At 36.4% G+C, this 12,338-nt stretch overlaps 1 protein-coding gene across 5 annotated transcripts in view; it reads left to right on the plus strand.

Annotated features, from left to right (window-relative positions):
• The first annotated feature begins 774 nt into the window (after positions 1-774).
• The window catches only part of PLEKHG7 (pleckstrin homology and RhoGEF domain containing G7), a 29,452-nt gene continuing 17,888 nt past the window's right edge, over positions 775-12,338 (plus strand). For 2 of the 5 annotated variants that reach the window (XM_087968097.1, XM_087968096.1), the window contains exons 1-5: positions 1,456-1,578; positions 4,550-5,213; positions 6,245-6,270; positions 9,310-9,437; positions 10,609-10,649. In XM_087968097.1, the coding sequence (XP_087824223.1) occupies positions 4,551-5,213; positions 6,245-6,270; positions 9,310-9,437; positions 10,609-10,649 (858 nt within the window). In that variant the 5' untranslated portion in view covers positions 1,456-1,578; position 4,550. Of the gene's footprint in view, positions 992-1,385; positions 1,435-1,455; positions 1,579-4,549; positions 5,214-6,244; positions 6,271-9,309; positions 9,438-10,608; positions 10,650-12,338 lie in introns of those variants that run through there. The other 3 variants (XM_087968094.1, XM_087968095.1, XM_026693732.2) reach the window with 3 other exon arrangements.

Consider the following 12,338-nt stretch of genomic DNA (forward strand, 5'->3'; position numbering starts at 1 on the left):
CGCCGGCCAGCTGGTCTCACCAGCCAGCTGGTCTTCGGGTCTCTGTAGTGCATGTGAAGGGGGCGAGAGCGGGTGGGGTCGTGTGCATCGGGTGCACACACAGGAGTCATGCACACATGTGGGGGTGGGGCGTGTGTGCAGGGGGACATGCAGGTATGCACAAGGGTCACGCATGCATGCACAGGGGTCACTGCATGCGGGTGGTGCAGTGAGAATATTCTCTTTTTGTATAAAAAGTTTTTATTTTTTAAGACAAACATATACAAACAAAACATAAAAACATAAAACCATCTTCCATTTTATATACATACAGTGTGTCAGTTGGTTACAAATCTTTTGTGCTATCCTTTCATAGTCATTGCTCAGTTTATATAAATTCTCACATTGTCAAACTAACATATGCTTATATATTTATCAGTTATTAATCATCCATGACTAAATTATTTATTCTATCATTTTATACGAGATATCCCGAATTTTATTTTAAAATTTATATTGTACTTTCATCCAATGGTTATATATGTCTACTTTATATTTTATATCAATCTATTAAACTTCTATAACAAAATTATCTAATCTATTACATTACCATGTCTTTTTGTCTAACCATTGATAAAACAAATCCCATATCATACATATAAAATTGTTTATCTTCTTGTTCTCTAATTTCAAATGTCAATTTACTCATTTCAGCACAGTCCATAATTTTCTTAATAACTTCCCAGTGAGAATATTCTTGTATCATCAGAAACTATCTTCCTTTCCAACCCATCCAGAAAGTTCTTTCTGGCCTCAGAATATCAGAAAGATGGAAAAAGAAGCATCTACGGGTTGCAAAATGTCATGGATCTTCTGAACTCAAAAGCATCCTGAATCTGTAACCTATACCTATTTTGGTAAATCCCTCTCTACTTCCTCACTTCTGCTCTCAACCTGAACCCAGGAGAGTCTTGAGTTTCCAATGGCTATGATATCAAAATCTTCAGATCAGGTAGGATTGATCTGACCAAAATGACAGTGAAAAGGGATGTATTACTATCTTGGTGCTATAAGACAAATCAGTCTGTTCAAATTGTACATTTACTCATAGCTGAATAGCACACTGTCTATCAAATCTACTCCAGCAATGTTTCTTGATTTTGCCCCCACGTTTATTTATTCACTAGGCAGATACCTGAAAGCACATGGGAAAAAATAAGAAATTGAGAAGTAAAAGAATTAAAGAAACATGTCTATAGGGCAAATATAATGAGTAATGTAATGTAGATCATGTTACCTTCTGTAAAGTAGCTTGTTACCACTTCCTTTTTTACTGTTGTGATTTTAAAAAATCCCCTTGGAAACATACAAAGAGGTCAAACAAGTTTTTTTATTGTTGCTTTCAGAAAGACGGCTAGTGAAGCCAAACAACAAAGCACTACAGTTATATTTCAGGTAACTACACTAAACTCAACCACATTAAAAGGTAGTGAAACTTACTGGAGGATTCAGGCAGTCTTCGAAGAAAATTTCTTGTAATGTATTTTTTTCTGCAGGAGAAGACAACTCTGAAATAGCTGTGTATCTGTTGTTTAAAGTGTAAGTAATGAACTAAATTCAACTAAAATCATCAAATTATCCTTTCTAGAAATTTTACCTTCTGGTATTATTTATAAAAAATGTTAATTAAGTGTGCATGTTTTTTCATGTTTAATTTTAAAGTGGTTTTGAAAGACAGTGAAATTAAAATATTATAAGGTGATATGCAGTGTGACTTTATGAACATGGTATTCTCTGTTGCTTGTGTAAAACATAAAGTAATGATACACAAATGTTTTCCAAGGGTCAGCCTAACATGTTTTGTATCAAACAAGCTTGCCAAACCCTTAAGTTTATAGAAGTGCAAGAAATCTATAGAAAGAAAAGAACCTTTCAGGTTTTATGTAATAGAACTTACTGTTTATGGGACTGTAAGCTATTGGTTTACATTCAGTAAACTGAAACAATCCAAGCTACATCATTCACACAGGGTTAGTAATCTATATACTGTAGATACAGTAACATAAAATGGGCATCACAACAGTAGTCCAGCAGTAAAACATTGGGCTGGGAATCCCAAAACTTCTTTTCCATGTCAGGAATCTTACCCACAAATTTCACAAAATGGTGATCAGAAATGTTTGCCTGATTTCACACCATTTTAATGTAGAATATTGAGAACTGTAGTGTTTAAACATGGTTAAAAATAAATGAAAATAAAAGCCGACCCAAAGGTATTATTAAATTGAAAAACACAACTTTATTCATGTGCTCCTTTGTCCCATCTACATGTCATCATTGATGAAAGTGTGTACTTCCTAAGATGTATTTAATATGGCCCTCTGGTCAAAGGCTGCCGATCCACTGATAGATATTTATAAATCTTCCTTAGAAATATTTGTGGATGATAAACTTAGGAAAATGTTGCTTTGAGGTATTTTATAACCAAGAACTTACCAAGATTGGTGGAGATGGCAAAATTAACTGCATTGATTAGGGATTTTTTTAAAAAACTGCTGGAAAACCACTTTAGCTCAAAAGAGAAAAAAATAAAACTTTGATTTTTAGTTTTGATGATTAAATAGGTCATGATTGTAGAAATGGATAGTATTTGTTGTATAAGATTTTTTATAAAGTTGATATTATGACTATATTACCAAAAGAAATTGGAAGTCACTGCTTTTTGTTTTCTTCTTTTCTTTATTTTTCCTCACTTTATCTACATTTCCCCTTTCCTTCACCTCCTTTCCTCTTCCCCTATATTTTCGTTGTCTTTATTTATGTTTGTATTTTATATTAAGAAAAAAAATTAGTAAAAAATATTTTTAAAAAAGCAGGTCCCCAAGAAATGTGAAAAGTTATGTGATTTTTTTTTTTCAAAAGAATATTTATTCAATATTTATTTGTTCAATTTCCATGGATGTCCATCTCAGACAATGAATCTTATAATATTAATTTCCATATAATACTGCTCCCCTTGATTTCTGGAGAGTAATTTCATAGTAGACAATTACAAATTATTAATTTTAAATATATTTACTGGATTTATATTCTACTACAATTGATGCCATCTTTTAGTAACTTACATACTCTATTTTGAACATTAAAATTAAAAAATATGTAATATCAATAACTATTCAACATTCACCTAGGGGTGGGATTCTACCAGTATGGATCGGTTCTATAGAACCAGTTGTTATGATTCTGTGCAGTTTGGAGAACTGGCAAATCATGCCACTGGCTGGCCCCGCCCCACCCCACCCCTGGCATGCATGCCATCCAACTTGCCTGCATTGTACCTTCGCCTAATTTTTGGTAAGTTGCTATTTTTCCTTTTTTTCCCCAACGATCAGCTGTTCCGACTATCAGACTATTTGCATAGTTTTTATTACCTATTTTCAAATAGACATAAAAATGGACAATCACCAAAAATAAAGGGGAAAAACACACAAATAAACTCAAATTAAAAAATATCTAATTACATCTATATCAAGTTCATCTGATTTTTTTAAAGTCTTTAAAAGGGAAAATTGAACCTGGAACAGCTTTAGAAGAGACAACCAGTACTCAAAGCAAACTGGTTCTTAATCTAAATTTTGAAGTACAGATGTTACAGCAGCAATCATGAAGCCTAATCACTATTCTGGAGCAACTCCAGCTTCAGAAAGAATTTCAAGCGTAACTCACGTAGAGCACATTGTAGTCTAAGTAGAGCACATTGTAGTCTAAGTGAGAGACAACCAAGGCATGTGTGAATGAGGAGATGGTTCCCCCAATCCAGAAAAGCTCATAATTATTCCTGCAGATGAAATTTTACAAGGGTGTTTTTGCTACAACTGCCAGATGAGATTCACTTAAGAACCTCAAGTTATTTTTTGACATATAATTATTATTAAATCAATATTAAGAGTATAAAAACAATATACATTTTGTATAAAAATTTAAAGTTTAAAAGTAAATAAAAAGTGCAAAAAAAAAAAGAAATAGAGAAGAAAAGCAAAGAAAAAGGTATAAAGAAGCTGCTTCTGATTTTCTTAACGGCAGCTAAGTGTATTTATACTTTATCTTCTGTCTCTGAAGTTACAACGTAACTATATAGTCAATTCCTTTCTAGTCATCAAACACATAAATCACAAGTTCATTTTTTCCAGCAAAAAATCCACAAGGAGTTTCTAATAACTAATAAATAGGGTTATTGTCCTTTCTTTAATCAGACAAGTCAATTTTGCCTTCTTTGTTAATTCTGTCATCTTCACCAGTTTTTCTTTCATTGTGGATATTTCAGAGCCTTTCAATTTTTGTGGATATAATATTTTGCAGCAGGAATCCCAAGTTATAAACAGTTTGTCACAGAAGGAATCATGCTTAATCTTATCCAGAATTATAAATACCATAACAACAATTGCAAAGAGCTATTCATGGAAAATTATTAAGCATTATGAAAAAATGTATACTTTTAACATAACTGATGCAGTTATTTTATGCAGTTGAAAACATTATTCTTTTTTCTGTCCTATGCTTAATTATCCAGAATGGAAAATACAGACAGTGGATCTTCTCTGGACATGGATGAAGTAATTAACATGAATGAACAGTGCCTTGTATTTAAGGAGACTGAACTTTGGAAAGAAAATGTGGATTTAATAGAAAAGAGCAACCTGGGAAATACCGTGTCCTTTTCCTATGAAATATCAGCCCCAACCAACATAGGGATAAAATTGGGCCCTGGTAGCCTCACCAGGAGGCGGGATTTGACTGGTAAATTGCATCTACTGAATGTGGAGCATGATGGTGCTGACAATCCTCCATATCTATTTGATAGGCATGCTCCAAGTAGGATTTCTACTTCTCCAACCTTGAGGAGGCTAAGAAAAAATACCTCATCAGTTTCTCAAATAGCTCCACTCCAGGACAATGTTGAGAACGTAAGAATAGACGAACAGATGCCACAAATTGACATTTTTCTTTCTATGCATCCAGAACTTCCTTCTCGCCCTAAACATTGTTCTTTCCCGTCAACCTCTGGCGTTTATTCAAATACAGTGACACAAGTACAACACTCTACATCAGTTAACCCCACAATGAATCTACTAGATAATAATGGTGATTTCAGTGATACTCAAACAGTACAGAACAGTAGAGAGAACAACCCTTCTCTAGAATGTGAAGGAAAAGATTCTCAGCAATATAGCCAGGTAAGTAATACAATTTAAAAAAAACAAAAAAAAATTCTCTTTTCTGAATTGGCATACATTAAAACTGTTCGACTGAGAGTCTCATATAATAAATCATGTCATTATTATTCTTAGATTTACAAGAAATTTAGCACTGTTTGACAGCTGGATTGTTTTTTTTTTTTTTTTTTGTGGGGGGGTTGGTTTGGGTTTGTTTTTTTTCATTAATAAAATAATTATTTAGCCTAAAATCATTAAAGAATTTAGGAATTTAGAATGTCATATTCATTTTCTGACATAGTTGTTCAAAGCAGGAAGCAGAAATCCAATCAAACATTTGTCATGCAGTATGGTTTATTTAATGGCCTGAATTCCAAAGATGTCAAATGCCATCTAAACCTGAGTTAAGTGGGAAAATTATAGGGAAGTTTTGATTCCATCATGAAACATCCATGAACTGAACAGTCCTATGATTATGGAAAAATATTTTGTAATGCCATTATCAGTTTCCTCAGCCTTGCTACTTATTAGTCAAAAATGACCAGAATTATTTTCTCCAATTGGTTCTAATGAAAGAGAAATTATTATGCTATCTGTGTTTTGATGTATTCTGTAATGCAAGCTGTGGCCCTTAAATATGTCCCTGGAAAACCTCATTTTCTTTCTTGGTGGTGGTGGAGTTAATGCCCTTCACACTTATTATATATAAATGAATAGACATTTTTTCTCTAATTGTGAATATGCTATCACACAGGCACTATTTACCAGTGCAACTCAATATTTATTCAATGCACTCCAGTTAAGAGTAAGATGGCAGCTTACTCTTAATTGGAGTATACTGTTGCTTGAACATAATGATGGTCTTCCATTGTGCTTGTGAGCCTCTTGAATCCAACTACTAGCTGGTTACGGAATTGTGGACTAAATATGTTCCTGGCCTGATTTTTAGGCCTTAGATGATCAACATTACATTTTAGTTCTGAAATTCCATTTTTCATGTGAAGCACAGCCATTAGTTATTATAACTAACACTCAATGCCTTATTTTCTCAGGCCTTGGATTTACATAAATCTAGTAGGTATGTATACTCTTGCTATTTTAACATCAACATAATATTCCCATGTTGTTTCATGTTGAGAAGTAAGAATGATATATTCACTGCATCTAAAATCATTTATGTTTAAATATAAGTGGCCACGTTTTAAATATTCCACTACTGAGTTGTTTAAACTTGCTCTATTAACAACAGGTACTTCATGTTTGCATATTAGTTCAGACATGCCCAGCTATATTTGTCTTTTCATTTTCATTTTGTAGAAGTAGCTGCACAACTGCTTGAAATTGCTAACAGAGTTAAAACATCCCAAAGCAAAAAAAACCTACTGTAATATATATTTCTGCAAGTTTTTTTTTAACCCTTGACTTACCAAATTGAAAATACACCTACAATTCAGATGACCTTTTCTCAACCTAATGCCTTTTGGATGTATTGGATTTCAGGTCTCTTAATCCCTAAACAGATGGTCAATATTGAGGAAGAGTATTATTGCTATTCTACACAAGGCATTACACGAAGTCCATGTTGCTACAGATGCATCAAACATAGTTTGATTCCTAAAATGTAAGATAATTTTAAGGAACATTAAGGCCATCAAAGATTAATCAACCATGTTCACTTATTTTACCTATTAATGATAGAAGAACAAATAGATATTTCACAATAGATTAACAATTGTTCAGTTATTTGATGTTTGCAAGTATAACTGTCTTGAAAAATAAAATTACTAATTCTATTTACATTGCTAGGATCTATTCCTTGCTTTCAGAATATCCTAATATCTCCTCCCTTCCCTCTTTTGTTACATGTAGATAATATTGTTCAATTTTATAGCCTTTTTTGTATAAAAATATTACAACCAGGTTTATCCCTTTAGGAAGGATGAGTTTGTTGTCACAGGGATCAGATTACACATGGCAGCAAACTGTTCAGGTTTTCTTTTTACGTTATGATTGTTCTATTCTACTCTAAATATTTGATGGAACTTTTATCCTAAAGAGAGAATATAACTTGACTTCTTTGAATAAAACCAGCACTGAATTTGAGCAGGAAAGAAGTTTTCATTGGCTAATCTGATTTGGGTGATTACTTCTTTGGCCTGATCTTTCAGAACAGAGTTAGGGAGAATCATGCTGTCTGGAATCAAAGGACATGATAACTTTCTCAGATTTTGTGCAGAACAAATTAAAATATGCAAACTATACGGACTGTACCCTTTCTGTTGTACTAGATTTATCAAACTCTTTGATTGATTCAATGATTTCTGGTAAAACCTAGGAGAGAAAACTATAATAAAACATGTTATGTAGATTCTCAATTTTGAATTTATCATAACCTGTTTGACAGTGGTGGGATTCAAATAATTTAACAACCGGTTCTCTGCCTTAATGACTGGCTGGGTAGGTCTGGCTGCGTGGGCATGTGACTGGGTGGGCATGGCCAACTTGACATCACTCATCACACCCAGCCCCACCTCTGCCCGTTTTTCAGCCCGTTTTGAAGTCCACAAGTCTTAAAGTTGCCAAGGTTGGATACCCCTGAGCTAAATGTTCTGATAGATCAGTGTTTTTCAAATTTTGCAACTTTTAAGATGTGTAGACATCAACTTCCAGAATGCTGGATGGGCAATTATGGAAGTCCACACGTCTTAGGATTGCAAGTTTGAAAAACCCTGTCAAATATGGACAAATTAAGATCCTTAATTTGGTCTCCTTTTTTAAAAAAATAATATATTACAGATTATCCTGAGCAGCATATCTGTGAAGGAAGACTCTAATGGAAAAATGCTTTATGCATAAAAATATAGAAAGGCATCTAAAGACCACTAATCTCCCCACCTTCATGGACCATAATTTATGACAAGAAGTTTGCAATGATCTCAACAGAAATTTTCCTCAGCTCTGCTTTGCCTAAATATGCAATATCTATGCTCTGTCATTGAGCTGTGATCATTCTGGCCCTAAAAATAGACACAAAATTCTCTCAAGTCACAAGAATTTTCCACCATTCTCTTTATTTATAGTATGGGACCCTAAAATGGACACAAAGTTCTCCCAATCATAAAACTGTCCTCCTCCTTCTTTATTTATATTCTGGAATAGTCAGATAATGAGGAAAAGCTGAGCAGGAGAGATACGTGGACAGATATTATTATCGATCTGATTTATCCCAGAACTGTTATTACTGGAAAAAAAGGGACTTTTACACTGATACTTAAGATTCCTTTACTACCCCACCCCATTACTATGGTCTCTTGGTTTTCCTCCCTCCTTTCCTTGATTTCTTTCCAAAGAGTCTGCTTGTTGTCCAACTAAACGTGCTAGAGACAGATGTGTGTTTTAAAGCACAATCTGTTTTGCAAAGAGATGTACTGATATGAGGAAAGGCCCAAGTGGGTGGAAGGATTTTTGACCCTCTTTCAAGCTTATTTTCTCAGAATTGGTTCTAAACTGGACTAAAGTTTATTTGTACAGAAATTGTAATTGAAGCAAAGAAGGAAGCAGGGGCTTTAGAAAAACAATTTTATGGCAATTCAAGTTTTTGATGAAGTTTTCTTTTCCTTATTTTTATATCTTAGCTTTAAATCAACCCAAAGACATTGCATTTGTTCAACATAATCTATATATGGGGTATGGGAACTTATATCAATTTTTTTCACAAAGCTTTTCTATAGTCCACGTGTTACTGTGCTTAGTAGTGCAGTTTTATATTATTTCATATGCTTGTGTAATAATCCAAATTCAGAAGGGGAAATATGCTTTGGGGTGAAGGTTCACTCTGTGTTTGCCAGCAAATGTTAAAAGATTTGTACAGTGGGGCTGAAATTGTTTGATCAACATTATTTTCTCTGCGAAGGTTCATGTAGGTCAGCTACTCCACATTGTTGATTGGGTAAATGTCTATATATTGTTGTACGAGGTTTCTTGTTTGCTTCAAACTATGAATGTTGGGAGCCTTGGATAAAAATGAAGTAAAGGAGTGCATTTTCTCCCTTTGTTAATAACAACTTCTTGGAAGTAATTAAGCGCCCTGTTTTTATTTTCCTTGTACACTATACAGGTTAGCTGTCCGCAGGCATAGCTCAGTGGTGGTGAGTCTGCCTGGACTTGAGATGTTCCCTGGAGACTTGTTGATATCAGACAGTGCAGCACAATTCCTATACCAATCAACATCACTGCAAAACTCAGGTCAGGGAGGGAAAACTGTGAATTGCGTTTTTAACTCAAAATAACTTCTGGGAGTTTTATACTGTTAAATGTAGCACAGCAGATTTGCACCATTGGCTATGAAACAACATCAGTCCCCATTAAAATGCTCTGTGCCCCAGACTTTGGTGGAAAGAACATGATAAACTCTAAATGTGAATAGCAAACCATGATTTCATGTTCATATATAAACTCCCCCCTAAAAATCCCCAACCTGAACTGAAGACCTATTTTGTTCAGCATGCTAGGAAAATGGTTTTGTTTTAAAAAGATCCTGAATCACAAACAAACGTAGTTTAATACATTGGACAAATCAAGGTTAGTTCTCATAACAAATTAAGATATGAATGGAGTTAGATGAGCCCATAACACTTAAGTCCAGTACCTATGTAGTTAGGAAGGTAAAAACAATCCCTCGTTTGTTTTATTAAAGTGCTCTTTGCAGTTAGATTCATGATGTGAATGCTATGACCAGTCAAAAGTAAGATAATTGCAAATGATTTTAAACATGAAAAACAGGACAATAAAACCAACACAAAACAAAGGAAGAGTAAAAGAGGTAGCATAATAACAAACCATGTGTAAACAAAAGAAAACAATCCAAGTTAAAAGGAGGTTTCAGTCACCCTCACTAAAGGCCTGGATGAAGAGCCAGTCTTTCAGACCTCTTTGAAACACTAGTAGTGTTGGAGTTTTCTTCCCTTTTCCTACTCTTTTTTCTTCCTTTCCTGAACACTATTGGTTGGCTGATTAGTGGAGAATAGTCTGGTGATACAAGATCCCTCTACCAGGATGTTCCTGGTGTAACATCTTGTAGGATACCAGACATGATTCCTAGAAAAATGGAGCTAGGGAGGGAGTGATTCAGTATTCTCAAAATGGCAACTTTTGACCAAGTTAGCATTGGTGTATCGTGCTAGAACATTGTAAGTTGATTTGAGTGTGTTAGCCCTCTGGAATAGTCTCCTCCCCAAAGGTGCAAATTTCTCTGACTCTGCTGTCCTTTAAATGGGCCTTGAAGCCTTGTTCTTTTCCCAAAGCCCTGGATCAACTGAGTTAACTGTGTTGTGTAAATAGGATCACAAAATCATATTTTCTACAATATATATTTTTGATTCTTTAACAATGTTCTTCTCTTTCTTCCATGCAATAGAGTCCAAAAGGACATGGTGGCCATTTGCTAAAAAAGGAATGGTGAGTATTTTGCAAATTTTGCAGATTCTCACTCTCAGTTGATACTCTATACACCGAAAACCTCATGCCTTCACTGCCACAATATCTGCCCTCTGGAATACTATTCCCTGAGAGGTTCATGTTTTCCTGACCCCAATGACTTTTTAATGAGCCTTGACAACATGGTCTTTTCCCCGGATTAAGTGTACTTTTGAATGAAATTATATTAATTTGCAGGTATGTTTGGTCATAGTGGTGATAGTGTGTGGTGGAGTGTGTGTGAGTGGTTAGATGGATAAGTCTGGGTGTAGTGAGTGAGAGAGACAGGTGGAAGGAAGGAAGGAAGGAAAACATTCAAACAGGCACACACCTAATGTTCATCAATATGACTTGCATTTTAGGTTCAGATCAAGAGTTAGTCAACATAATATTTATAACATAGTGGTTCCCAAAGTGGGTGGTAGCGCCCCCTGGGGGTGGTGGGATGCCTTTGGGGGGCGCTAAGAGGCAAGGGGGCCGGCAGGGGGGCGCTAAGAGGCAAGGGGGCCGGCAGGGGGGCACTAAGAGGCGGCAGGGGGTTATTCAAGGCACCGGCCCTGCAGGTTCACTCATTGATTGCAGCACTGCTCAGGAGCTGGTGCCTCCAATGCGGAAGCGGTGGCACGTTACATGCCGCCATGGCCACGTTCAACGTGCTGCCCCCTGCTGCCTCTTAGCACCCCTCTGCTGGCCCCCTGCTAAGAGGTGGCAGGGAAGCATTCGAGGTGCCAGCCCTGCAGGTTCACCCATTGACTGTAGTAACGCTCCGGAGCCGGTGCCTCCAATGTGGAAGTGGGGCATGTTATGTGCCACCGTGGCCGCGTTCGACATGCCACCCCCTGCCACCTCTTAGCGTCCCCAAGGGGGCCGGCAGAGCGGTGCTAAGAAGTGGCAGGGGGGCGTTCGAGGTGCTGGCTGGCCCTGCAGTTTCATCCATTGAGGTGCTGGCCCATCCATCCATCCATCCATCCATCCATGTTCGAAGCGCCAGCCCCACAGGCACATCAGGAAAGTAGAGCAAAGCCAGTCTGGGAGGGAGGGAGGGAAGGAGGGAAGGAGGAGGAAGAGAGAGAGAAAGAGAGAGAGAGACCTGATGCATCAGATTGAATGAGGCCTAGTTTAGACTGAGGCCCTTTTCCACATTGAAACATCTTTGCCAGCACATTGAAACCTCTTTGGCTTCTGTTAAAGGTTTTGTGGACGAAACATAGTCAAGACTATCAGGAAGCTCTCACATTTTGTTGAGGCTTTAAACAGGATCCATTGGACCAGATCTCCACCCTAAAAAATTACTTTTCCCCAATGTATTACAATGCCAATTCTGAAGAAGGCAAAACCAAAATGTACTGGTAAATTACAAGGAGAACACACACACACACACACACACACACACACACACACACACACACATCCTTCTAATCCTGCTGGAGCAGGTGATTGGACTAGAATAGATATCTCATTATCTTTCTCCTCCCTCCCTCCCTCCCTCCTTCTTTATTTCTTTTTCTTTCTGTCCCTTCCCTTCTTTGTCTGTCCCTTTTTCTTTCTTTCCCTTTTCTCTTTCTTTTCTTCCTCTCTTTCTTTTCTCTCTCTCTTTCCCTCTCTCAGGCTCACCCCTTTAGATCAGGGGTCACCAAACGTTTGGACCTCAGGGACCACCAAACTCATAAT

The sequence above is a fragment of the Notechis scutatus genome, chromosome 6 (assembly GCF_049901735.1).
Source record: "Notechis scutatus isolate UNSWTSFEM ecotype Mainland chromosome 6, rNotScu1.2, whole genome shotgun sequence".
Classification (NCBI taxonomy): domain Eukaryota; kingdom Metazoa; phylum Chordata; class Lepidosauria; order Squamata; family Elapidae; genus Notechis; species Notechis scutatus.